Source organism: Punica granatum, chromosome 8, assembly GCF_007655135.1.
Source record: "Punica granatum isolate Tunisia-2019 chromosome 8, ASM765513v2, whole genome shotgun sequence".
In the NCBI taxonomy this organism is placed as follows: domain Eukaryota; kingdom Viridiplantae; phylum Streptophyta; class Magnoliopsida; order Myrtales; family Lythraceae; genus Punica; species Punica granatum.
The window spans coordinates 14,930,759-14,957,962 of NC_045134.1; the positions used below are offsets into that span (position 1 = coordinate 14,930,759).

The 27,204-nt window shown below is 35.4% G+C and overlaps 2 protein-coding genes across 2 annotated transcripts; both read right to left on the reverse strand.

Moving 5' to 3' along the window:
- Nucleotides 1-825: 825 nt before the first annotated feature.
- LOC116188771 lies at nt 826-3,263 on the reverse strand. Its single transcript, XM_031518243.1, has 3 exons — nt 1,777-3,263; nt 1,651-1,669; nt 826-1,125 (listed from the first exon to the last, which is right to left on the reverse strand). The coding sequence occupies exons 1-3, from the start codon at nt 3,261-3,263 to the stop codon at nt 826-828; spliced, it is 1,806 nt and encodes a 601-aa protein (XP_031374103.1).
- Nucleotides 3,264-17,450: 14,187 nt separating this feature from the next.
- On the reverse strand, nt 17,451-23,366 carry LOC116188355 (WD repeat-containing protein 70). Its single transcript, XM_031517653.1, has 8 exons — nt 22,640-23,366; nt 21,483-21,695; nt 21,202-21,402; nt 20,514-20,621; nt 20,248-20,385; nt 19,904-20,155; nt 19,285-19,605; nt 17,451-17,946 (listed from the first exon to the last, which is right to left on the reverse strand). The coding sequence occupies exons 1-8, from the start codon at nt 23,183-23,185 to the stop codon at nt 17,779-17,781; spliced, it is 1,947 nt and encodes a 648-aa protein (XP_031373513.1). The 5' UTR covers nt 23,186-23,366; the 3' UTR covers nt 17,451-17,778.
- Nucleotides 23,367-27,204: the final 3,838 nt, after the last annotated feature.

Genomic DNA, 27,204 nt, shown 5'->3' on the forward strand with positions numbered 1-27,204 from the left:
TTTCCTTTCTTCCTTAAATTTCCATTGACCATTAATTTTCCTTAATAAGTTTTTGGTGAATTGCTGCTGGAAATTTTGGAGAATTGTTTGTTTATTTTCAAAAGAACTGAAAAAGAATTATCGAGTGGAAAAATGCAAGAGTTGTGAGAACATTAGAGGGTTAAAAAGCCACATATGTTTTTGAGTGAAAACACGAGTGTAAAGTGATTCACATTCTTGAGTGTAAACACGTAAGGGAGTGAATTGTGATGTCCTTTCTTTCTAACTTTGTTTTACAGTAACTATGTCTCGCAACTGTGCTAAGAGTATTGCCGAAGTTGCGACGAAATATTTAGCCCTTGATTCATTGGCATTGGTGGCAAAGAGAGCATTGAGTTTGCAAATGAAAGGAATTGAGGAAGTGCAGCGGGAGAACATATTTCATACTAAGTGCTACATTAAAGACAAGTTATGTAATGTGATTATTAATGGTGGTAGTTGTACTAATCAAGGTTTTCAGAATCGCAATTCTACCTAGAATCGGTCAAGAGTCGTAAAATCGTGAATCGTAAGATTCTATCTGTAATTAAAAAAAATAGCATGCATACATATATATATATATATATATGTAGCATACTTTCTTGAGCAAAAAAAATCAATCCTTATTCATTCAAATAAAAACCACAAACTAACAAATCAACAATAAGTCATAAAATGAAAAAAACACAAAATATCGTTACAAATTATCGAAATTCAAGGTCCAAAATTCCAAATCATAACTCAAACTCCCGAAATAAAAAGTTAACAACATAACTCATAACTCATAACATAAAATGAACAAGCAGTTCAAATCTCATCCAAATATTCATCATCATCATACAAAATATCAAACTCATCTTCTTCATAAAGCTCCAAGTCATCAATTGTGCCATGCTCTTGTGTGCGCATATTTTTTGCATGTTCAGCGCCAATTTGAATACCTCCACTTTCTTCATCACCATCATCCCCACGACCAAGAGAACGCAAGTTAAAATTATGGCTTAAAGTTGCGATATTCTCTGTCTCATTTTCGACAATCCATTCATCATCGGAAGAAATGTCCTCCACTTGAAGATCAACTTGCTTCCTGATCTTCTTATCTTTCAACTTCAAATTATACATCACAAATACTAAATCATTCATCTTCTTTTGATGCAACCGATTTCTTTTCTTTGTGTGTACCTAAGCAAAACAAAATAGTTAGTAGATATATTAAAATGAATTATGATAAGGTAACGGAATCCATATTCATAAAATACCATTTCAAAAGCACTCCAATTACGCTCACATCCCGAAAAGCTACAAGTCAAACTCAATATCCTTATACTAAATCTTTGCAACTCTGGGGTATCGGAACCATATGATTCCCACTAATCTGCTAGTGTCTTCTTGAATCTCAGACTTTGCAAATGAGAATCCAAAGAGCCATCTTTCATGTTTGAATTCCTCTAGCTGCAAATCAACCTTATCCCTCTCTTAATCATCCAGCATCCAATCCATAACTTTATATAATTCAGGCATAACTTTTCTATTAGCTCTAAATTTAGAAAAAAAATGCAACTGGGGATTCAGGTAATAAGCAGCAGCATGTAGAGGCTTATGAAGTTGAACCTCTCATCTCTCATCAATAACCTTCCAAATAGGATCATAACTAAAAGCATGAAACAAGCCATTATTAGATACTTACAAATTTCAAATATAATGATGAATAATAAGTAAGTAAAGACTAAGCATATAGCAGTTTATAAATAATTTTACCTCTTCCGATCATCCTTGAAGTTTGTTTTGATCTTCTGCTTAGCTTTCTCCATCTCACTATAAATAAAGCCCATCGCAGGCTTTTCATCCGAATCCACCATGCGAAGGACCTTAATGAGAGGATATGTAGCCTTCAAATATGTATTAACATTACTCCAAACTTTGTTATCCATAATAACACGTTCTGCATACTTTCCACCTTCTAACTTCGCAAATCGACTCACTTTCCATTGCTTGGATGCAAACATAGTCCTTAGAGCATTTCTATTGTCGAAAAGGCATCCCAAAGTCAAATAAGCAGTGGCAAAGCGAGTCATAGCCGGTTTAATCAAATCTTTGCCCTTGGTGAAATACTTCAGCATCGTGATGAGGAGTGTTCTCGAGTAAATGAAAGTTGTAATCTTCCTACCCTTCATTATCATCAGCTCATGTACCTTAATCTTCTTCTCCAAATCTTTTAACATAAGATCTATGCAATGAGCTACACAAGAAGTCCAAAATAACTTATTTCGTTTCTCCATTAACATCTCACATGCCGCATTGTAATTGACAGCATTATCCGTGACAATTTGAACTACGTTCTCTTCCCCAACTTGCTCCACTATATCATCTATCATCTCAAATACTTTCACTGCAGTCTTGGAGATGTCTGATGTGTCATTGGAAGTCAAAAAAATTGTTCCCTTAGGGCTATTCACTAGGAAATTGCATATGGATCTCTTCTTCTTATCAGTCCAACCATCTAACATTATAGAACTCATCGACTTTCTCCACATAACTTTATGCTCCTCAAGCAATGACATAGTATTATCAACCTCTTTTCTCAAATATTTATTACTAATCTCATGATAAGACGGCGGTTTCAATCCAATACCATACTTCCCAATCAAATGACACATCTTCTCAAACTCAGGATTCTTGACACAATTAAATGGTATTGCACTTGTATAGAAAAAACGAGCAATTTGCATGCAAACATCCTCTCTCAAATCTTTCTTCATCATCTGATTAATTGTTAGTTGTTTTTGCTTACTTTGAATGTCCAAACTTCTCTTATTAAAGAAACTAGAAATTTTAATTGTTTCATTTCCCTTTCCCTTTGTATCAACCCCTTCATCTTCATCATCATTATCAACATCTACAACATCATCACCTTCTAAACCACAACTACTAGCTTGTTTTTTCTTTGCTGAAAGATCCTCTAAACGCATAGAAATAGTGCACATATTATTCTTAACATCATTAGGAACAACTGGACAAGGTGTCACGTTAATCTTGGTACATCCCAAGTGATGCTTCAACCTATAGGGACCTCCAGAAACTATCTTGTCACAATATTTACATTTAATCTTCAGCCTCTCTCCTAGAACTTCATAATCGTGTGCCCATGCTGGATCATCTCTAACTCCAGTTGCATTTTTCCAAGATTTGGCTACTGCCCTGGTATTACGACCCGATACACTCCCAAATCTACTTGCAGAAGCCATCTCTCTTCAACCCAAACTCAATAATCACTCACTCAACAAATCTAACATAAACTCAATAGGAAATTACATCAGAATGCGGGAAAAAAATTAGCACAATTTCAGTACAATTACATCAGCAATTCCATCAGCATTATTAGATACAACGCAATTTCATCAGCACAATTAGCCCAATTTCATCAGCACAATTACATAGAACACAACAATAATTTTCATCAGAGGGTAGAATTTTCATCAGTAGTTCAGCACAATTTTGGTCTTCCGAATTTGATACAAGTTCACCTGTTAAGTGTTACCAAATTGATTTAGAAATCAATTTGGTCTTCCGACCAAGAAAGTGCAGCACGAGTTAAAGTGTATTTGTCTTTCTCTGGTTCTCTCTTTCTTTGTGCCTTCCTGTCTTACTTTATCCCTCACGCTACAACTTCAAGACCAAACCTTTGAAAGACTAACCAGTTTTTTGGGCAAGAGATCTCTGAAGGCTAGCTTTGCTATGCTATGTCACAGGCGAGCAGAATTCACACACGGTTTATTTAATTTTGCAAGAATAATGAGAGCTGGACCACCTTGCCGAGGAGAATCTCGTTGGTCTGAGGAGGCCGTAGACTGTCGGGTGGATCGAGCCGTCGAGGAAGGTGATGTCGCTGGGCTTTGAGTCGGTGATGGCAATCGAAGCTCGGGCACTGGGCAGAGGCAGAGGCAGAGGCGCAGCCACGCAAAGCAAGCAACTGCTGAAGCAGAAGTCGGACTCGAAAGAGTCGGAATAACGGACTCACGGTCACAGAGCTTCAAGCTCGTCAGAGACTCAAAACTACGAACTCACTGGCAGAACAAGAAGAAAACAAGAAGAAATGGTGAATCGCGATAGGACAGATCGTCGGAGATAGGAGAAATCAGAGACGAGGTTAGGTTTGCTTAGGGCACAGACATGTCGGGGAGAAAGGGAGTGCTGGAGAGTGGAGAAGAAAGGGAAAAGGAAGGGGAAAAAAAAAAAGAAGCTGTCGGGCTCAGGCTTAGGCTTCGCCCAAATCAGGCCTGGGCTGAATCTGAAATCGCAGAATCGGCCCGATTCCATGATTCCGCGATTCAACTCCCGATTCACATGCGATTCTAGAATTTTCGACTCAACCCCTTAACTCGGAATCATATGCCCCTCCTTGAATCGTAGAATCGTACGATTCTACGATTCGAATCACGATTCTGAAAACCATGGTACTAATGTCGCAAGCACAACAATGATGGAAAAATTGGGACTACCCATGTTGAAGCACCATCAGCCGTACAAGTTGCAATGATCGAATGATAGTGGTGAGGTAAGGGTAAAGAAGCAAGTGTTATTGCAATTCGAATTGGTAAATACGAAGATGAAGTGTTGTGTGATGTAGTACCGATGCAAGCATGACACTTGTTACTAGGGCGTCCATGGCAGTTTGATAGGCATGTGAAGCATGATGGCTTTACAAACAAATACTCCTTTGTACTGAACCAACGATCAATCACTCTTGTACCATTGACACCGCAGCAAGTATATGAGGATCAAGTGAGATTGTAAAAAGAAAGTGATCAAAAGAAAGAGAGTGAACAGAAGAAAAAGAGTGAAAATCAAAGAGAGGCCGAGAAAAATAAGAGAAAAAAGGAAAATCAAAATTCGGCCATTGAGAGAAAATCAGAGAGAAAACAAAATAATTTCTATGCAAAAATGAGTGAAATTAAGCGAGCAATGTTTTCAAATCAGCCGATGATTGTACTTTTGTACAAAGAGGCATTTTTCAACACTAACGAACTTGACCTCGCTCTACCTAGTTCAGTTGTTTCTCTTTTGCAAGAGTATGAGGATGTCTTTCCCGAAGAAACACCATATGGGTTACCTCCAATCTGAGGAATTGAACATCAAATTGATTTTGTTCCCGATGCGACAATTCCAAACCGACCAGCCTATATGAGCAATCATGATGGGACAAAGGAGCTTCAATGGCAAGTATGTGAGTTGTTGGAAAAAGGGTATGTGAGGGAGAGCATGAGCCCAATCATCGTTTCAGTTATACTTGTACCTAAGAAGGATGGGACTTCGAGAATGTGCGTTGATTGCCGAGCAATCAACAACATAACGGTAAAGTATCGTCATCTTATTCCTCGCTTAGATGATATGTTGATGAGTTGCATGGTTCTTGTGTATTTTTTAAAATTGATTTAAAGAGTGGTCATCAGATTAGAATGAAAGAAGGAGATGGATGGAAAACTGCCTTTAAAACAAAATATGGTTTGTATGAATGGTTAATTATGCCTTTTGGTTTGACTAATGCTCCAAGCAGTTTTATGAGACTTATGAATCATGTTTTGCGTGCATTTATAGGTAGATTTGTTGTTGTCTACTTTGATAATATACTCGTGTATTTCAAAAACTTACATGATCATAAGGTACATTTGAAATCTGTTTTAGATGTGCTTGTATTTTTGGGATTTGTTGTTAGTGCACAAGGTATACGGGTTGATGAAAAGAAGGTACGTGCAATCTAAAAGAAGTGTAGGTAATGTTCGTAACTTTCATGGACTTGCTAGTTTTTACCGGGGGTTCGTGAATGACTTTAGTGGCATAGCCGCACTACTTACTGAAGTGATCAAGAAGAACATTGGATTTAGATGGGAAGATGAACAAGAGAAGGTGTTTCAGCTAATCAAAGAGAAGCTGACCAATGCTCCTTTATTGTCTTTACCTAATTTTTTAAAAACTTTTGAGATTGAATGTAATACTTCAAGTATTGGTATAGGTGCAATTCTTACGCAGGAAGGACGACCAATTGCTTACTTTAGCGAAAAACTAAGTGGGGCAGCCTTAAACTACCCAACTTATGATAAGGAGTTGTATGCATTAGTTCGAGCTTTAGAGACGTGACAACACTACCTATGGCCTAAAGAGTTCGAGATCCACACCGATCACGAGTCCTTGAAACACTTGAAAGGCCAACACAAGCTAAACAAAAGACATGCTCGATGGGTGGAATTCATTGAGACGTTTCCATACGTCATTCGATATAAGCAAGGTAAGGAGAATGTAGTCGCCGATGCACTTTCTCGCAGGTATGCATTACTCTCCACAATAGATTCAAAATTGATTGGTTTTGAGCACATTAAAAATTTATATGCTGATGACCATGAATTTTGTGATGAATATCGGGCTTGTGAGGAAACCCATTGTGGTAAGTTCTTTAGGCATGATGGGTTCCTATTTCAAGAGAATAAGTTATGCATGCCTAATTGTTCCTTGAGTGAGTTATTAGTGCATGAATCTCATGGTGAGGGATTAATGAGACATTTTGGAGTTGAAAAGACTTTAGTTATTTTGCAAGAACACTTCTATTGACCACATATGAAAAGAGATGTTGAAAGAATTTGTGGTAGATGTGTCACATATAGGCAAGCTAAATCCAGAGTACAGCCCAACGGTTTGTATATTCCTTTACCTATTCTTAGTGAGCCTTGGATTGATATTTCAATGGACTTTGTGTCAGGATTACTTAGGACTAAACGTGGGAGATATTCAATTTTTGTGATTGTTGATAGATTTTCTAAGATGACACACTTTATTCCATGTTACAAAACGTATGATACTTCGCATGTTGCTGATTTGTTCTTTAGGGAGATTGTAAGATTACATGGCATGCCTAGAACAATTGTTTCGGATAGAGATGCTAAGTTCTTGAGCTATTTTTGGAAGACTTCGTGGTGTAAGTTAGGTATTAAGCCATTTTTTTTCGCTACTTGTCACCCACAAACTGATGGTCAAACTGAAATAGTAAATAGGACTTTGTCTACTTTATTGAGGGCAATCATTAAAAAGAACATCAAAACATGGGAAGAGTGTTTACCACATGTTAAGTTTGCTTATAACATATCTGTTTATTTTGCTACTAAATTTTCACCATTTGAAATTATTTATGGATTTAATCCTTTAACTCCATTGGATTTATCTCCTTTACCTTTGACTGAGCATGTTAATTTAGATGACAAAAAGAAAGCTGAATTTGTCAAGCAGATTCAAGAGAAAGCAAGACTCAACATTGAGCAAAAAACGAAGCAATATGCAAAACACGTCAACAAGGGGCTCCATAAGCTGATTTTTGAACCCGAAGATTGGGTTTGGTTGCATATGAGGAAAGAAAGATTTTCAGCGTAAAGACATTTCAAATTGCTTCTAAGAGGGGATGGTCATTTTCAAGTCCTAAAGCGCATCAATGACAACGCTTACAAACTAAACTTACCTGGTGAGTACAATGTAAGTACTACTTTTAATGTTGTTGATTTGCTTCCTTTTGATGTAGGTGGTGATTTGAGGGCAAATCCTTTTCAAGAGGAGGGAGGGGAATGAAGCAAATCGTAGCACGACTTCAAGAGATTTAGTTCAAGTTCCAATTGGACCGGTTACGCGGGCACAAGTAAAGAAGTTTAAAGATGAACTCAATGGCCTAATTCAAGAGTTTTGGCCTCAAGAAAATTCGTGGAGGCCTATTGAACATGAACCACGTGATCAACAAAGATGCATCAACATGATTCAAGTTCTAGAAGATTCCAGTCACGTCTATGATGCAGATGATTAATCCCATGATAATACCATTTTCTAAAAGTTTCTAGAATATTTGTTGAAAATCAAAAGAATATATTATCAGATTTTTTTAAAGTTTAAATCTGATGGAGATATTCTAGAAATATTTAGATTTCATATCTTTATAGATTATGTCATATCTCTATAGATACTTTAGATTTTATTTTCCTTACTTTACGAGGAGACATGGCTAGATTAGGATTAGTTTTGATCTATATATACTTATCTTGTCAACTTTTAAGAAAAATGAACATTCAGAAAATTGTGAGAGTATTTTCTTTGGTTCTTGAAAAACTAATTCGAACTTATCGGAAATTTCTGTGGCGTTCATCATCGACTTATCAAATGGCTTTCCACCACCGTTTGTGGCATCTTCCTATACCGAGGTTCTTGTTTCGCAGTAAACAACGAGTTGATGTCAGTTATAACAAGGTTCTTGTTTATGTCGTAAATAACGGGTTGAAGGTTTGTCAATCAATTCTAATTGTAGAACGATCTTGGGATCCTTTTTGCTGTCGGATCTCGTCATTCTTGGCGTGAATCGCATCAAAAGTTCCCTCAAATAACTTGTTAGATAGATACAATATTAAGAAATTATTATTTGTAGTACCACTTATTTATATATGATTCTAATATCCGAAAATAATAGATTTGGAATGTTTACGAGTCTTCTCGTATTGATAAAGGGAAAAATATTATGTGTAATTCAAAAAGTATGTGTATAATAGCTCTTTATACTTTGTCTAATGCTTTGTCTAAAATTTATTTATAATAGTTATAAAGCTATGTTCTATTTTATTAGGTAATTTTCTCAATCAATATTTGTTAGGATGTTGAAATATTTTAAAAGAATTTATTTTATACTTTTAATAAGAAAATTATTATGATATATCGGGACTTATTATATAACCAGGGTATACACAGAAAAATATATGGTACTACTCTAAATTATTTTTGAACAAATGTTACTATTATAAAAGTATTAAATGAATTATAAAAAAAGTTTCATTATATTAAAAACCTTATTAACTCTCAAGAAACTACTTATATAATCAATTTAATTAATTAATTTTCCAAAAAAAATAAGAAAGTCCTCTCTTAACACCCACATTAGCATAGAACATATATTTCGATAAGAAAAGTGAAAAAAATACTTGAAATAAACCCCTTAGTGAGCCACTTTTCTTTCTATAAACATATAACTTAATTTTACTTATTATAATATATCATTACAAATTTATCCATTCGTCAAATTAATCGTTATTATTGTTTCAAAAAAAAATATTATCATGATATATTATTCTTTAATGATTTTTTATATTACCACGCACGATACGTTTAACCTCGAGTGTGAGTCTTGTGATTAGGGAATATTCATGATCGGAAGAGATTTATTCCTAAGTGGGTCATCCTCACTCAAATCTAGATTAAAAATAAAGCGTGGAACCGGAAAATACAACGTGGATTGGTTACATAGGATTTAAGTGAGTTGTATCCTTAGGTAAGGCACCAAGTGCAAGTTTTGTGATTGGAGAATATTCACGAGCGGGAGAGTTTTATCCTTTAGTGGATCGATCTCACGTGAATTTAAATTAATTGAATCTAGTAAACTTCGGAATAGCAAGTGGTACACACCAAAGGAGAAAGGGGAAAAGAGAAATATGTATAATTAAATTTAATAAAAATAATAAATAATAAATCTAATAAGAAAAAGAGGAATGGGGTGCGGGTGGGAAAAACCCACCCACTCGCCTCCTCAATGCTATAGACATCATTTCTTATTATATAATTATTTAGGTGGCATTTGATAATGGAGTAGAGTATGAATCTACTTAACTTCGTGGAATGGAGATAAAAATAGTTGGGGAAATTTATTATTAAAAAATCAATTGTAATAATGGTTAAGAAAAAATATATGCGAGAATTTATTATTAAATTGAAGAATAAGATAAAAAAAATTATTAATTGTGTTGTTAAATTGAATTAAAAGTAATAAATAGTTGAGAAAATTTAATATTAAAAAATTATTTGTAATAATGTTAAGAAAAATTATGTGAGAGAATTTATTATTAAATTGAAGCAAAAGATAAAAAAAAATAATGATTGTGCTGTTGAATTGAAAAAAAAAAAAGTAAAGTGGAGTGAAATGAAGTAGAGTATTACTATGTAAACAAACTATTTTTCTATATAAGGTTGGAGTAGCATAACAATAAGGGAATATAAATGTGCTAAAATTACTCAAAGCTGTTGCACACAGTCCGTATCGGCTGATCTCATTTATGATAGTGCTATTTAGGTATCAGTTTTATTGAATAAATTTATTAATTTGCTCACAGTTTGTTGTTAGGCCAGCCCTACTTCGTCCTGGATGGACTTGAAACCCGATACGGCGTCAACATCAGGGAGAATCGGTCGAATTATCTTTGAAAGAGCTGACTAATTGCGTTAGTGAAATTCAAAACCTCCTATTAGGTAGGCCCAATTGTTGAAGGTTATGAATTAGTAAAATATAATGGGCTATTAATGGAAGAATCTATTCATTGGACAAGAGAGCGTAGGGACTGTGTGCCAAAGAAGTAATTCTTTTCTAAGAAAATGGTTTTTATCACTAGATTGTTCATTTCAGTTTCAGGTTTGCTAATTTTTTGATTATTTAATATATTTTTCTATATAGGCTTGAAGTGGCGTAAAAAAAGAGGAATATAAACGTGTTAAAATTGCTGAAAGCAATTGCATGTGGTCCCATATAGGCTGGTCTAATATATGACAGTGCTATTTATGTATCAATTTTACTGAATGAATTTATTGATTTCACAGTTTGTTGTTGCCCTACTCCGTCGTGGATGGACTTGAAGCCCAATATCGATGCCAACATCAAGGAGAATCGTTCGAATTATCTTTGCAAGAGCTGACTAATTGTGATAGTGAAATCCAAAACCTCATCTTAGGTAGGCCCACTTGTTGAAGGCTATGAATGAGTAAAATAATGGGCTACCAACGGAAGAATCTATTCGTTGGACAAGAGAGCATGGAGACTTTGTACCAAAGAAGAAATAATTATTTTCTAAGTTAGTGATTTTTATCTTCGGATTCATTCATATCATTTTTCGATTTATAATTTTTAATTATTTAATATATTTTTCTATATAGGGTTAAGAGTGGCATAACAATAGGCGAATACAAACGTGTTAAAATTGCTAAAAGCAGTTATACGCAGTCCCGTATTGATTGGTCTCATATATGACAGTGTTATTTAAGTATCATATATAACAATGCTATTTAGGTATTAATTTTACCGAATGAATTCATTGATTTGTTCATAGTTTGTTGTTAGGCCTACTCTATCGTGGATGGACTTGAAGCCCAATATAGACGCCGAGATCTGGGAGAATCGGTCGAATTATTTTTGGAAAGAGGTGACTAATGGTGTTAGTGAAATCCAAAACCTCCTCTTATGTAGGCCCACTTGTTGATGGTTATTAATGAGTAAAATGTAAACCCACGAAAGAATCTATTCATTGGACCGGAGAGCGTGCAGACCGTGTGCCAAAGAAGAAGTAATTCTTTTCTAAGTTAACGGGTTTTATCACCGGATTTGATTCATTTCATTTTTAGGTTTATAATTTTTAATTATTTAATATATTTTTCTATATAGGGTTGGAGTGGCATAATAATGGGGCAATACAAACATGTTAAAATTGTTCAAAGCAGTTGTACGCAATCCTCTATCGGCTGGTCTCATATATAACAATGCTATTAAAAAATCTTCGAAAGCTACGCCACAAATCCATTTGTCCAAAGACTTCAGTGATTAGGATCTTAGCAAAATCTCGGCCAACTCAAGCAGACACTCGGTCTCACATATAACAGTTCTATTGAAAAATCTTTGAAAGCTACGCTCGAAATCCATTTCTTCAAAGACTTCGGTGATTAGGATCTTAGCAAAATCTTGGCCAACTCAAGCTGACGCTAACCAACTTATCAGTGCACGAACTTTTAGATATTTTAATAGAAGGTCGATTCCCTCTATCGAGTTGGGGAATGTGGATGGTTTGGGCTTCATAACTTAAAACCGTTTAACCTGGTCTACCTGTGCTTATTAACTTAATATATTTTATTGCGCTTAACAAATGAACTGAGTGAGTCTCACACGCCAGCTCGCTCCAACTCATTCCTTTTTGTTTTTCTTCTTAAATCCCCCATCGTTCGAAATGCATTAGATGAATTGTCAGAGACCCTTTTAGCAAGTTCCATGTTCGCTAAGGATATAGTGAGGATAAATGAAACATTTTGCCTTTGATCTTTGTAAAAAAGGGAGTTTTATGTTATATATCCAACGATTTTATCATTTTTTTCAAATTTATTTCATACTTTAAAAATTATTCAAAAATGCCTAAGGTTTACATATTGTTTCAATTCTATCATAACGTTAATTTTTCCGTCAATAAAATATAAGTGTGTCCCAAATCTATCCCATGATTTTAATTTTTTTCTCAAATATATTCCGGGTAAAGGATCACAGTGACAAGAATGGGCTCACTGATGTTTCACATCAGTAACACCGTAAAAATTGATGGACAAATTGATGCCGGAATAGATTTGGAACAACATGTAAATGATGAATTTTCTTCAATAATTTTTAAAACATGATATAGATTTGAGAAAATGATCAAATCATGGAATATATGGAATTAAAACCTATTCTAGAAATTCATTTTTATCGGATCCTACGTAGATCTCATTTGGATTTGAAAGCTTGGAACTTGTATAGGTATTAATGTTGAATCAGACGAAGAAGACACGAGTTTTGGACAGAAATTATCGAAGCGACGTGTGTACGAGCTGTATAGGCTTGTAGAGGGACGTGTGTACGAGCTGTTTTTAAGGAGAGGCGGTGCTACTCAGCTGAGGCTAAGCGATTCAGGGATGTTTTAACCAAATAATATTTTGGTGGCAAAAACTCATAATGCGGCGGAACAAGAACTATTCAATATTTTCAATACTACAAATAATGTAATCAGGGGAACTATTCAATATTTCCAATATTTGTATTGATTACGAGTACATGGCTAATAACGTCATTCTGAATATTAGTGCCACGACCACTGATCAAAGTTGCCACATCTCACCGACGTATGACAGAGAAATAATTTCGCAATAATTGCCGTGAAACTTTGTTAGTATTGACCGGATAAATACGTGGCTGATAACATGTTCGTGTTACAATTCGTGGATATTAGTGGTGTAGCAGTTGTTATTAACATAAACCAAAGACAATTTGAAAACAATTGAAGGACCGGGGGTGGGGAACAGTGGTGTGCACCGTTATTATGATAGCGAATAAAAAGACGGTTAATGAAATGAATTTTGTACAGTATTTAAGGAGAATGTAGCACATTAAACTTGAAGTATATCACGTATTTCGATGAATTATTTTCAATCATTGAGAAAACTTTAAATTTTTCAAAAATAATTTTATTATGTATTATTATATTCAAATAATATAGATAATTTTTTAACATTTGATGGATATAACATCAATAAAATATAACATAAGTTCATTTAACTAAAAATAAAATGTCAATTAACGTGGAGTTGAGAATTATCAACTGGAATAATTCGAGCAATCGATGACATCTTAATAAGAGATGATAGTTATCAAATGGAGTTCTTATATTTTGTACTTTGGCTTTTATATATTATATATTGATTGCCATTAAGAGTATTTATGATACCAATCTTGTTCTTACTTTCCCAAACTATTTATTGATTTCCCATACTATCTCAAACGATATTGTCCTAAAGAATATGAATATATATATATATATATAAATAAAAAGTTGCATCCGACCTATTAAAATAGGGTTAGAATAATAAATATCAAATTAAAGTTTAAGTTAATTTTATTAAAAAATTATAAAGAAAAGACAAATTTATATTTGTCTCCCACCCTATTATATAGGATTAGAATATTTATATAAATTGGGTTAGAATAGTAAATATCAAATTAAAGTTTAAGTTAATTTTATTAAAAAATTAAAAAGAAAAGATAATTTATATTTGTCTCCTATCTTATTAAATAGAGTTAGAATAGTAAATAAAGTTATCTTTCACCCTAGTAAATAGGGTTAGAATAGTAAAGAATAAAATAATTTTTATTTTTATTTTTATTAACAAGTTAAAAAGAAAAGAAAATTTTATATTTTCTCCCCCTTATTAAATGGGATTGAATAGTAAATATTAAGATAAAGTTTAGGTTCATTTTTTATTAAAATATTAAAAATAATAAAAAATTAATATTTCTATTAAAATAAAGCTTTTGTTAAAATTTACTATTAACAAAACACACTAAATAAAATGTACTAACTAAAAACCCGTGCATGGCACAAACCTAATAATCTAGTCTTAATACATAGGCGATTGTTACTATGACATCTCCAACTATACTCTTCTCTTGCAAAGCCACGTTATGGGATCAATTTTAATTGAACATATATACATATATCTTTGTATTGATTATGTAAACTTTATCTATATGTCTCTCTCTAATTAATCGATGAAAATAATCACGGCGTTTTTAATTAAAGTCAAATTTTAATACTAGTATCCTATTGTTAACACCACATTTTAAAAAAAATATTTAGTATAAAATACATTCCCCACCCTTGAGATTTTACTTAATGACACTCTACCCCATTTTTAAAGAAAATAAGCACTCCACCATTCTTTATAGAAACTTGCACTCCATTAACCGTGTTGACCGAACAGAGAAAATTCTTTTGATCTTTATTACCCTTAGGTGACATAATTTATTGACATGCAATTTTTTGAAATAAAATGGAAAATATAAGAAAGAAATAAATAGAATCCTTGTAGCTATTCTGTTAGATATTATCAATGATCATTAAGGTTTTCAGTAATTTACGGTAAAGGTATTTGCAGTAGGTAATGCTCCGTCCGTAATATCAATATCCTAAATTAAGACTTCTAAAATCTCAGTATTGGATATGAAGACTTTATTGACAATCACACCATCGCCCAAAATAAATCATGAAAAATAGTCGTCTCTAATTTCATTGCAATATTGGTAGCATTTACCACTGAAATCGAGTTTCACATTTAAATTTGCTACCGTGCAATTTTTTATGAATATTATAATATCTAAAAATTTATAAATAAAAAAGGAAACACCCACAAGGAGTCGATACTGCTACCACCTCGGTACATCGCGAGGCCACTTGCTAACAATGACCTATGGGAGTGCGATGGGAGGCTAGGGGCGGGTATAAGGGCAGCACGCCCTTCCCAAAATCTCCTGGGACTTCAAAAAACAGTGGTAGTTGTTAACTTTAGCCGGGCTGCCTACCCTATTGTCCTATTTCATAATTTTATTTTTAAAATTTATTTTTCATAAAAACATTATTCAGTAACATGCGTGGAGTTGTATCGCAATTTGACACCTCATCCAATTTTCCCTCCCTTTCTTTCCTTTCCCTCCAGTTTCCTCAATCCCATTAGTGTCAAATGAAGCAGATTCAGATATAATTCTTGACCTCACTCTAGTTCGTTGAGAACCTCAATAGTTATTGACAGGTTATTCTCTTTTATTTTTTATTTTCAAAAAAAAATTATTCTTATAAATTTTGCACATTAATAGGTCTATCGAAAATTGAAATAGTAAAACCGATAGTGAATAAACCGTGTAATTTTGAAGGTGAGAATAATTAAAATTAAAATAAAAAAAGGATGAAAAGGGAAAGTAAATACAGATTGATAAAAAATATATATATTATTAAGTTAACAAGATTAATCGGATGGAATGTCTATTTTACTAGAACGTTATTGGTCAAAGAGGTATATTTTACTCATATATATATATATATATATCAATCATCCCTTAGAATCATCTTTAGAATCCACCGTATATATGTAATATCGTACTACTTTGAATTAAATAAAGCATTATCCTTTCTTTACTATGCAATTTACATGATCGCATTGATCGGTGATGAAAAAAATAATTGCAGACATTTAAGAAATTTTTTCTGAATTTCCGTATTTTTTATTTGACAAAAATTTTACAATTTCAATTTTTCAATACTTTTGCATACCGGTTGGGTTCTGATTATAAATTTTTTTATTACAAAAAAAACTTGATTGAGGATATAAATGATTAAAATCTCTCCCTGTGCAATTCTTTTCACTTGCCCGAACTTGAAATTCTTAGTGTGATAGATATTAATTTAAAAAAAGCTTTAAAAGTTAATTTTCAGTAACCTAATTTATATAATTTAAGGTTAATAATAAAAAAAAAGCACAAACTTTTTACATTTTAATAATTATAGTACAAAATTTTTTCTTAACCTAAAAATACACAAACTTTCGATTTGATAATAACTCTAGTACGGCGTCAACTTTTCCGTTAATTTAGACGGAAATTGTTGACGTATAGATCGAATGGGATCAAAAAATAAAAAAGCAATTAAAAAAAAGGCAAAAATCAAAATCGGGGAGGAGGGGAGGTGAGGGCTTCGTCGCTGGCCACCACCCCCGGATTGGGGTCGTTGGTGACCACGAAAGACGCCACTCAACCTACACGTCAGCAGTTTCTATCCAAATTCACAAAAAAGTTGACAACGTACTAGAATTGTTATAAAATCGAAAGTTTGTGCATTTTTAGGTTAAGAAAAAAAAACTTCGCGTTAGAATTGTTAAAATATAAAAAATTTGTATTTTTTTAGTTATTAACCCATATATAGATATATATCGATGAAACTTGAAATACGATTTTTTCTAATAATACTGTAATGGCAACTTAATCAACAAATACCTAACAAGACTTCCGACATAGATGACGCTTTTGGATTGGCATATGTCAACCTCCCCTTTTCTCTTCAGATTATTTCTTCGAGTACGCAATCATTTTTGTCCCTAATGTTTCAGCCAACCATCAAATTTATTTCGAAAACTAAAAAGCCATCAATCGGTTCCCTACAGTTGGAAAAACTCCATCATTTTGGTCCTTTTATAGGTAGTCCTTCTATAGGGACCCAATAGGTTTTTCAAACTACAGGGACCCAATAGGTTTTTCAAGCTATAAGAACCCGATTGATGGCTGGCCGAAACATTAGGGACAAAAATGATAGTTTATTTCTTCACTTCCTTTTCTCACTCACACTCTTGTCAATTGTTTCTAAGTCACACGACTCACACCCTTCTTTCCTTCTCACCCTTAAAAAACTTTTCTTTCATTTTAAATTCAAACTAATCCAATAACTGTACTATCATACCGCGCAGCATATGCCAAAGTCCAACTCCAGTATATTAAATAAGAGAGCCAGAGAGACGAGTTGCAAATCTAGGAGTGCGTTTGAATTTAGAGTCAAGTTGATTTGAATTTTGATTTTAATTTGTTTGTAATGATTGTATTGTTGAATTATGAGAAAAAATGTGAAAAAATAATAAATAATTGAGAGAAAGTAATGATTAAGTAATGATTGTGTTGTTAAATTGTAAAAAAATAATGAATAGTTGAGAGAATTTAATATTAAAAATTGAATTGAATGGTTAAAAAAATTTAAAAAATAAAAAAAGTAATGATTGTGATATTGAATTGAAGATAAGTGAAGTTGAGTTGAAAATTTTTTAAAAAATAAACACACCCTAGATATTTCACTATATCGAACAAAGAATCCTGTAACAAACTGATACTGCTTTTATCTAAGGGAGACCCCTGCCTGATGTGCAAAACAGATAAGGGGAGAGAGAATCTACGACTATGGAGGGTCATATATAAATGACAGGAGAGATTCTCATTTCTCAGGAACTCAGCACCCGGCGAATACCTCGTGTACCATTTTGGCACTTGATTGATGGAACGTCAGTTCCACAGCCCAACGAGCTGAAGCGCTAGTGCCATCATTTATCTTCCTCTTCCGAATCAGACTTGGCAAAAACTGGTTCAGGTTGAGTCTGTGCATAGGCTGGAGCTATGAACTTTGGATCTTTCGCAGCGACATCTGCGTATTTCAGTATAGCCTCTCTTGGATCTTCCTCCATCCATGTTTCCTTAATCAGGCCCCCTTGCTGCAATAAAGTAGGAAATTGCATTTTTTAAGTTGCAAATTTAAATATACAAAATAGGATGGACAGGCAGTATATGCATTGGATAGCCCAAACATGACCGAGAGCATTCAATAGTTGAAAAAAAATGAATATCATCTTAACAATTATATGTTAGGAGTCGAGACCAGTCAGAATGAGCTCTTTAGCTTAGACAGGTGCCCTATCCTTAGACAGGGAAGCATACCCCCCTTGTCTCCTCCTGTGTATCCGGCAAATGCCTGGACAGGGCACCTGTTGAACATAAGGCCGGAGAATGGTAGGAATGAGTCCTGTAAGAGAACAGCCATAGATTTTCCTAATCTATAATGGCGCATTTAGTCGACTGGATATAACACCGGATTGGATTTCTCAAATCCTTATCTGGTGTTTGGTGACGACTAGGATAGGAAATCGGAGAGGATTGGACAAGATAACTCTTTAAGACCCAAATCCGGCCCAGGGGCTGGGTTGAAACCGGATTAGGATTAAAAACTGTGTAAAGACAAAAACACCCTTGCACTCCTTCAAATTCTCAAAAAGTGCCATTAACAGTAGCCCTAGCAAAACCTTTCCCTGTGACTGCGAAGCCATGTCCCACAGGAGGGAGAGACTGTCCTGAAGTCTCTGTTACTAAGATTAAGCTCTGCAAGAACCCCATGTCCCTCTGCCTCTTCCAATGCCATGTCTCTGATACTTTTTTTTTTTTTGGATCCCCCCTTTCTTCTCGGAGAGAGAGAGAGGGAGAGGGTCAGTGGTCGCCTCTCTCTCTCTCTCTCTTCAAGAAGAGAGGGGAGCACGAATCGGGGGTGGTGGAGGCTCGACGGCAGCCACCACCACAAGGAATGTAAAAACAAAAAAAGATTTTAGGATACCCATGTCATTTCACCCTTATATCCTAATCCTAAACCTTCACATGCACCAAACATTTTATTAAGATATTTTTAATCCTTAGGATTTGAATCCTCTCCCATCCTCCTCTTATATCCTATCTTCTCCGGTCGACCAAACGTAGCATAAGTGCCCCTGAACAGTTTATGCAATTCCCATAATCTCCTATCCACCTATCTAGCTCTGACCCAGAGGCATGACTAGAAGGCCATGTCATGTCAGACAGTTATGGCCTCCCAACCTCTCTAAGGGGGCCTGAAACCCAAACTTCAACACGATACCGGAAATCAAAGTGGAAATCTATCATTTCTTGATCGTTTAATATTCTAGCATCCTGTAGTAATTGTTAAAAGGCCAAGTGTAGCAAATAGAAACAAGATAAATAGAAAAAATTTCTTCATATTGATCTTTTTCAGGTTTTGCTGCTCTTACCTTAAGGAGGTACTGGGTCAATAAACTCCCCTTGGTTGTACCAACCCTTCCTCCATGTCCTGGCCCTGTTATGGGAAGTTCCGGTTTATGGGATTTCAATGGGTCCTTCAGGACCTTCTCTCGTTGCCGCTTACGACTTGGCTGGTCTCTGAACAGAGGAAGAGCATGGGGATTGTGGATCACAGGTTTCACCTCGAAATCATCGACAGATTTCCTCCTCGGGGCACGCCCAGCACAAACTAAAGCTCCCCTCTCACTGAGAGTAGGGTCGTACAATATGTGAGTCCCTCCTTGGCTTTTATCCCCAGCAGTGGCAAAGACCTTCACAAACAGAAACATGAAAGCATAAGCATATTATTCTCAAAATTAAAATCACAAGCCTGTTAATAGAGGCAAGAGTAAAGCAGGTCATATATAATTGTTAGGAGTCCCTACTGATCCATATGAAAGCTTAAGATTTTTCAACAGAAACTAAAGAAATTATACAAGAAATGATCATTAGAGAACAACCCCAGGTTAACTCCCACTATCCATACTAACAGGAAAAGATAAAAGCAAAACATCATTTGATATCACAGTCCAACAAGAAAAATAACTTCCAAATATTACTTGTGTTTACCTGGTTTATCCTTGGGTGCCAGGCACACTGCACGACACTGCAAGTCGGTGAAATCCCAATCCTTGATACAAGTTCAAGTTTTTCTCGATCAAAGAAGCACAGTAAACCTCCCGTAGTACTATCCCTTTCGACAGAAGTTCCAGTCAAGAAGAGCTGCTCGTCGGGACTAAAAGCGATGTTTGTTTGAGCATAATGATTGGGAAGATCCTCAAAAACTTTCAGAGGCTCTTTCATCTTTCGCAAGTCCCAAACCTACAACAGATTCGACAAATAAAGTTAGCAAAATGGAAGTCAATTAAGAGAGTAATTTTACGGTATCTCATCTTGAATGTGTATTCATTTACCTTAAGTGAACCATCAAAGCTTCGAGATAGTAGTAATTTCCCATCACTGGAAAACTTAAGCCCACTTATATCATCGGAATGACTCTTCTCAACAAAAATATCCGGCCTGCTTCCCCAACCAGGCTTAAGGTTCCAAACCTGTAAAGTATTGATATCAAGCACCAGTTATGTACTGTTCAAATTGCAAAGAAGAATTATTGGGAAGAAAGAAAAGAATTCAGTATTGTGTGTGTTTCATCTTAATATAAGGATGTGCAGGAATTTACCTGTATAGAACCATCACCAACTGCACCAGCGATGCATTTTCCCTCACAATCCCAAGTGCATGTAGTAACTGGGACCCTCCCAGGTCTTGCAAGCTTTGGCTTTATAACCTGCACCATCATAGAATTGTAGCGTATGATTTATTGTCTCATCATTAATATTTGTGAAACTAGAGCAAGTATCAAACTTACACAGAAATTCGTCAACATTAGAGAAAGCCTAGGAATGAACCCAAGCAAGAGACGGATATATCATCATAATAAATTCCCATCAGCCTTGTACAACAAATATGTTTTTGTATCTCCTTAGTCCAGACAAGATTTGCTAAAACCAGGGGAAGAAATCATGTCAAAACCAAGAGGCAACTGCTTTGCATGATCATATAATTAATGTCCACAGGAAATTGTTTTAGCATTCAAATTTATCATAAACCAAAAAAAAGATGAACCACAGATACAAACTGATACGTACAACATACCTGTGGCTGTCGCCTCTTGAAAACTTTTCATTGAAGGAACAACAACTACATAGGTTGCAATCTAGTTGAAAAGATACATTCTTAAGACATGGTTTAAATGACTTTCGCAGGAAACAGCATGGAAAGAGAAAAGAATACAAAGGCACATCTATTCACCAGCATTAATTTCAAATTACAATGGTGTCAGCAAATAAGGGAGAGAAATAGAAAACCTGCTTCTGGCTTTTGAAATCATTGACATCCCATATGCGAAGAGATCCATCTTCTGATGATGTCAAAATTGTCTCTTTGGTTTTTGGATGCCACTCTCCCCATGTCAAACCAGATATATGCCCCTTTGTATTTTTCAAATCACGAATATACATGTCTCCCTTTACAAATTCACCAAGAGTGAGCCCATCCCGGTCATAAATCTGCAGGTGACGATCAAATTTTCAGCATTTTTAAGAATGAAAATCATACTATTATGCAAAATAAAGAGCACGCAACATGCCTTTGCTTGAGCTGACCCAGTAACACACAAGAAGCGGTCTGCTGAAGGGCTCCAGCTCAAATTACGAACTTGGTGGCCTTCAAATGGTTCCAATTGTCTAAACGATGCCAAACGGGAATTCATTCCTTGAAAGTCATACATGCGTACTGTGTAGTCATAGCTTCCAGTAAGAACTCTAGATCCTGAATGATCAATAGCCAGCGCTGATACCACCTGAAAGAGAAAACGCAAAGGAATCATTAAGGTGCAAACTCAGGTTCCATAACTAAACATAGCAATGACATATCAGCTTCAATGCAATTAGATGATTGTAGTCATTCACAAACAGTTCATCTATGAAATCTCCCACTGGAAATGCAGAAAATAGAACGCTCAGATCCCTTGACGAAGGTTGTAATTTAATGAATCCCCTTAGGAGTACATTCAAACCATCAACATAACAAATATCCTACAGAAACCACCTGATCAAAGCCCACAAACATGAGTGCCTTTCCTAGAGAAGGACCCAGAAACTGATTTGCAAAATATATATATATATATATCATTTAATGTCGGTCTCTGCTCTCCTGCCTCAGCTTTGTCATATTTCACAAAAATTTCCTAACATTTCATCTTTATGCCCATCTCTACTTTTCTTTCATAAAAGGTCAACCTCCTCAGCCTTAACCTTCTCTGAGTGTCTCTATAGAGAACCCAATCAACTAATGCTAGCTACATTCCATGAACTATCCACGGGAGAACAGCCGATGTAACTAGCTTGCATATGGACATCTATAACAGAGAAACAACGCATTCATGTCATGGGCTTTCAATAAAGAGTTCCCGCTTCATGTTGCCATGAAAATGTAAAGCAAAAACATTTCTTCTATTAGTTTAGCGACTGGAAGCATACAATATAAAACACAGATGCTTAGATGGAATTGCCACCATTTATCAAAAACAAGAACATTCGGAAGCTAAACATAATGCAATCTATGAGGCATCATCTCCATCTTCTGAGGCACTATGGCCTGGATTATAACAATCACAGGAAAGATGGCGACACGAATCAAACATGTTCTTTCAATTCCCTCCAAAATCTCTAGCATCAAACAACCTAAGACGAGTTCTTTCTGTACAATAATAAGAATAAAGGAGTGGCATAAGTTAGTGTTTACCTTAGTGTGACCCTTAAGCACGATCTCATTACTGAGAGGAATCCGATACCGATTCTCCTCCTCGTCCGACTGCAAATTCCGCGGAGGCGGAGGCCCAATCATTACGGCATCGTCCTCATCCTCATCTTCATCGCCATCACGCCCTGAACTCGGGGGTGGTGGAGGAGGACCCACCATCACCCCATCATCTTCGTCGGAGCCCAACCCAGCCGGTGCACGGGGCGGCCCTATCACGACGTCAGCATCGCTATCAGCAGGCTCAGGGGCGGAGCCGCCGTCGCGGCTGGTGGAGTTTATTCCACTGCTAGGGTTAGGGTTACGGTTTCGGGGATGGAGGGAGTTGAGCCACGCCTGGGAGGAAGAGGAAAGAGAAGGGAGATCATTGCCCTTGCTGGGGGTTGAAGAAGAGGTGCCGGAGAGATTCTGATCGGAGCGGCGGGTGGAGTTATGGACGGCTTCGAGCGGGGTCTGTGACGCCGACTGCTTGCCGAAGGTGAGAGGGAACTGAGCTCTGATCCCGTCGTACATCTCCGCCTCGTCCTCCATCGTCGCTCGTTAAAGCTTCGGCAGATGGACGATGCCGGCGGCCGGAGCTTGTGACCGAATTGGAGATGGGGTTAACTTTGCAGGTATAAGTTAATACAACTACGAGTGTTCTGCCGCCATGGAAGGCGAGCTCCGGAGATCACATACGGCCAAGGGCGGCCTAAAGCGGATATCTATTCTAATATTTCGACTGTAATTTATAAATTTCAATAAAATTAATATTAACTAGACAATAATCCGGCCTTTGTGCGGGCAAATTCTTATTGTTTGAATAATTATAATATTTAATTTAAAGCTTATAAAATGCATATAAAATCCAATGTTATTGCATATCTAAAATATAATGGTGTGTTTGGTTTTAGAGTTAAATAGAGTTGAGTTTTGATTTTAATTAGTTTGTAATGATTGTGCTGTTGAATTATGAGAAAAAGTGTGAAAACGTAATGAATAGTTGAAAGAAAATAATGATTGTATTGTTGAATTATGAAAAAATGAATGAATAGTTTAGATAATTTATTATTAAAAATTAAATTGAATGATTAAAAAAATTGAAGAAATGGGAAAAAGTAATAATTGTGTTATTGATTTTTATTGTGCAGTAAGTAGAGTTAAAGTTAGAGTTACAATTTTAAAAATATAACTCACAAATCAAACACAATTCACTGTAATGCTCACAGTGATTATTCTTTTTACAAAATATAAATTTCCAAACAGGACAATGGGTATTACCTCATATAGATTGGACTTTAGGGAGATCGAAAATCGGACCATGGCAATACCACCACAGCCATGGAGGGGGAGAGGGGGTCACTGGCATTTGGAGGACCGAGGCTTGTGGACACGTGACGAAATTATGTAATTAAATGACTCTCACGCATGACGAAATCCAACATGGGAGTTTGGACATATGACGACATATGACAGAAGATAGAGAAATCAAATATAACAAATGTGAATCCCATAAAGGGTTATAGCCATTATATATTATATATAGAAATTTTAGAAAATAAAAATTTTCAAAACAATATAACAATAGATATTATTTTATCCGGAGACATCGAGGAGATTAAGGTTAATGGAGACTTTAGACTTTAGAGAGATCGCGCAGTCGCTGTGGAGGGGGAGAGGGGGCGCCTGAGGTTTACCACGCGTTGAGGGACACGGTCAACAAAGGTGTGAGGGAGAGATCCATGTATTTTTTTTCTTTTTGAAATAACAATTATATATTTGGATACATGGCAGAATCCAGGTGGGAATTTGGACATATGGTCACAATTGGCAAAACATGGCGAAAGCTACAGATGCTAAAGATTATTTGTGTCATAATTCGAATAATTGTTTCAGAAATTATATATTACTTATAGATATATTGATATATAGACTAGAAGTTGACTCGGGCATAGATGTTGTACTTGTCATTGAAACTGCTGATTGAAGTGAATGTATATAAAAACTTGAAAAATAATAGAAATATTTTGATTTAATAAAATAAAGAAAAACTTAGGATGAAATCGTAGAATTGAGAAGTTGAAGTATTCTATTTCAAAAAAAAATTTATGTTATTTCAATGCTTTTTTTCACGTTGTCTTCACAAAGAGAGTAAAGAGGAGAAAACATTATTGTGTTTGGTTTTAGAGTTGAGTTAAGTCGAGTTTTGATTTTAATTGGTTTGTAATGATTGTGTTGTTGAATTATGATAAAAAAATGAAAAAGTAATGGATAGTTGAGGGAAAGTAATAATTGTATTATGATTGTATTGTTGAATTGTGGAAAAAGTAATGAATAGTTAAGAGAATTTAGTATTAAAAATTGAATTGAGTAGTTAAAAAAATTGAAGAAAAATGAAAAAGTAATAATTATGTTATTTAATTAAAGATAAGTTGAGTTAAAAAAAATTTTGGATCCTAACAAACTATCATTTAGTCCTCCAAAGATCGTTTTACCAACAATTTGGTCCTCTAAAGATTTTGTCACTAATATGGTCATCCAATGATCATTTTGTTGAACAAATTAGTCCTCCGTTAAGAAAGACATAAGGTTGTAATTAACATCATTACGTTAATAATTTTTTAAGATTAGAAAAATATAAAAAAGTGCTTTTTTTGTAACAAGGGAAGAGGAAGATCTGGGGGTGGTGGGGTTTTGACTAGCCCCAAGGGAAATCGCCGGAGGCTACTGGTGTCTCTAGCAACCCCCCACCCCAGTAGGGGTAAGCGCCCAGTGGGTGGCCCTCATTGGAAGTTCTCCCCCCTTTGTCTCTCTCGAACCATTTCTCTTGAGTCGAAAAGGAAAAAAAATTTCTTCTCCTTCAAAACAGTTCCCCTTCCTTCTCCATGTGCATCTCCCTTTCTTCACAAGCATCCGTACATCCATTTGTCGTTGTTTGTTTCCACCTTCAGAGTAGCCGCCATAACTATATTTTCCTCTCCTAGATAGGGCCCACCGAGCTTCTCCGACCCTTTCGCTACCCCAGCTCTTCTAGATGGTGGGTAGGGGGCGCAGGGGGGGTTTATTCCTTTTTATTCTATAGCTCCATCTTCCTTGCTCATTGGGGGTTTACAGGAATTTCCTGATTTTCTTGGTTCGATTATGAGAGAGGTGAGATCATATATGTTCGACCCTAGGGTTGACATGGACTCAGACTACCCTCAACCCTTCAATGGCAACTTCAGCTTCGCCTTCAACAACGACAACTTCTATGATTAGATGCTCTGAATCGATACCGTTGGCAGGCCCTCCGACTGTAAGTCCGACAGCAAGGGCGCTTGTACCAACATCGCTGGTTAGGCTTGCCTCAAGAAGTGCTGGAGTTTTGTTTTGTATTTATAAAAACAAAAGACATTTTTTTTGGAAATTATTTGACAACATTAACGAAAGACTAATTTGTTAGACAGAATAATCATTGGAGGATCATATTAGTGGCAAAAATATTTGAAGGACCAAATTGAATGTTCTCTCTAAAGAGAAGGAAGACAAAATAATGTCGATTTGGAAGGAGATGAGAGAAACAAGGGAGAGAAAAATGGGGGGAGTGTTGTTGTTTTACTTATTATGGAATAGGTGGTTACTTTCGAATTTACTATATTTATTATAATATGTAAAAACTAATCAACGCTGTTGTGAGAGCTCTGTTGGCTAGTCTTCAACTCGTGATTGATCGTCCTTTCGATTGTTCGGAGACTTTAATTCTAAATCAAAGATTCATGTATTTGTCCATTTTTATAGTAATACATTGTCTCTAATCTACGTATGTAGAATATCGAGAAGATATTTTCTTTGTTTAATGTATGAAGAATATCAAGAAGACTTGATACAATTTCCAGAGTAAGCGTGTAATGGTAGAAAAGGATAAAAGCACCGTACCTAAATTGCCTAAACCTCAGCTCCACATTGAATTTACCTATCAATTCTAATTCAATGAATTTTACTATATTTTATTTGTGTCAAATTTAATGTAATTTAGTTATTCGTCCATATTATTTGTATTATTGTATATGATAACATCTAATTAATTTTTCAAAAAAAAATTAAAAAATTTCTTGGTAATATGAAAAATGTCCTCGAGATATGTGACATTGTCCAAATTCAATGTTACAAATACCCTATAAATATGAAACAAAAAATTCATTTCTTTTCCATCCTAAATGGGATTAATCGTTCGACCATACAAACTGTTGGGATCCGAAAAAGCCGATTCTAATCACCCGGAAGCTCTAGGCGACTCACATGCAAGCCACAGGCCTAGAGCTTCCACGATTGACCTGCAAAAAGGGGAAGAATATGAGGGAATCTCGATTTCCATGTCCGATGCTTAAATGATAAAGTGTACATGAAAAATAGAGAGAATGGAACTTCGAGTTTAGGGGTACCAGGATAAGTATTTATTGAGGTTCGTGAGAGATCGATATTAGTATATCGGTAGCTATACCAAATATCTGATTACATATAATAGGAAGATGTACTTGTAGGTATAAGGTTAGAGATATAAAATATATTGTAATGATATCATATATTTTTTG

What these genes read in the sequence shown, in the direction of transcription:
- LOC116188771 (XM_031518243.1), bottom strand. Translation starts at nt 3,263, where the DNA reads ATGGCTTCTGCAAGTAGATTTGGGAGTGTATCGGGTCGTAATACCAGG.
- LOC116188355 (XM_031517653.1), bottom strand. Translation starts at nt 23,185, where the DNA reads ATGGAGGACGAGGCGGAGATGTACGACGGGATCAGAGCTCAGTTCCCT. An exon ending in CTGGGTCAGCTCAAGCAAAG is followed by an intron (nt 21,403 to 21,482) that starts GCATGTTGCGTG and finishes CGTCACCTGCAG; the next exon opens with ATTTATGACCGGGATGGGCT. An exon ending in ATTTCAAAAGCCAGAAGCAG is followed by an intron (nt 20,622 to 21,201) that starts GTTTTCTATTTC and finishes ATGATGGTGCAG; the next exon opens with GTTATAAAGCCAAAGCTTGC.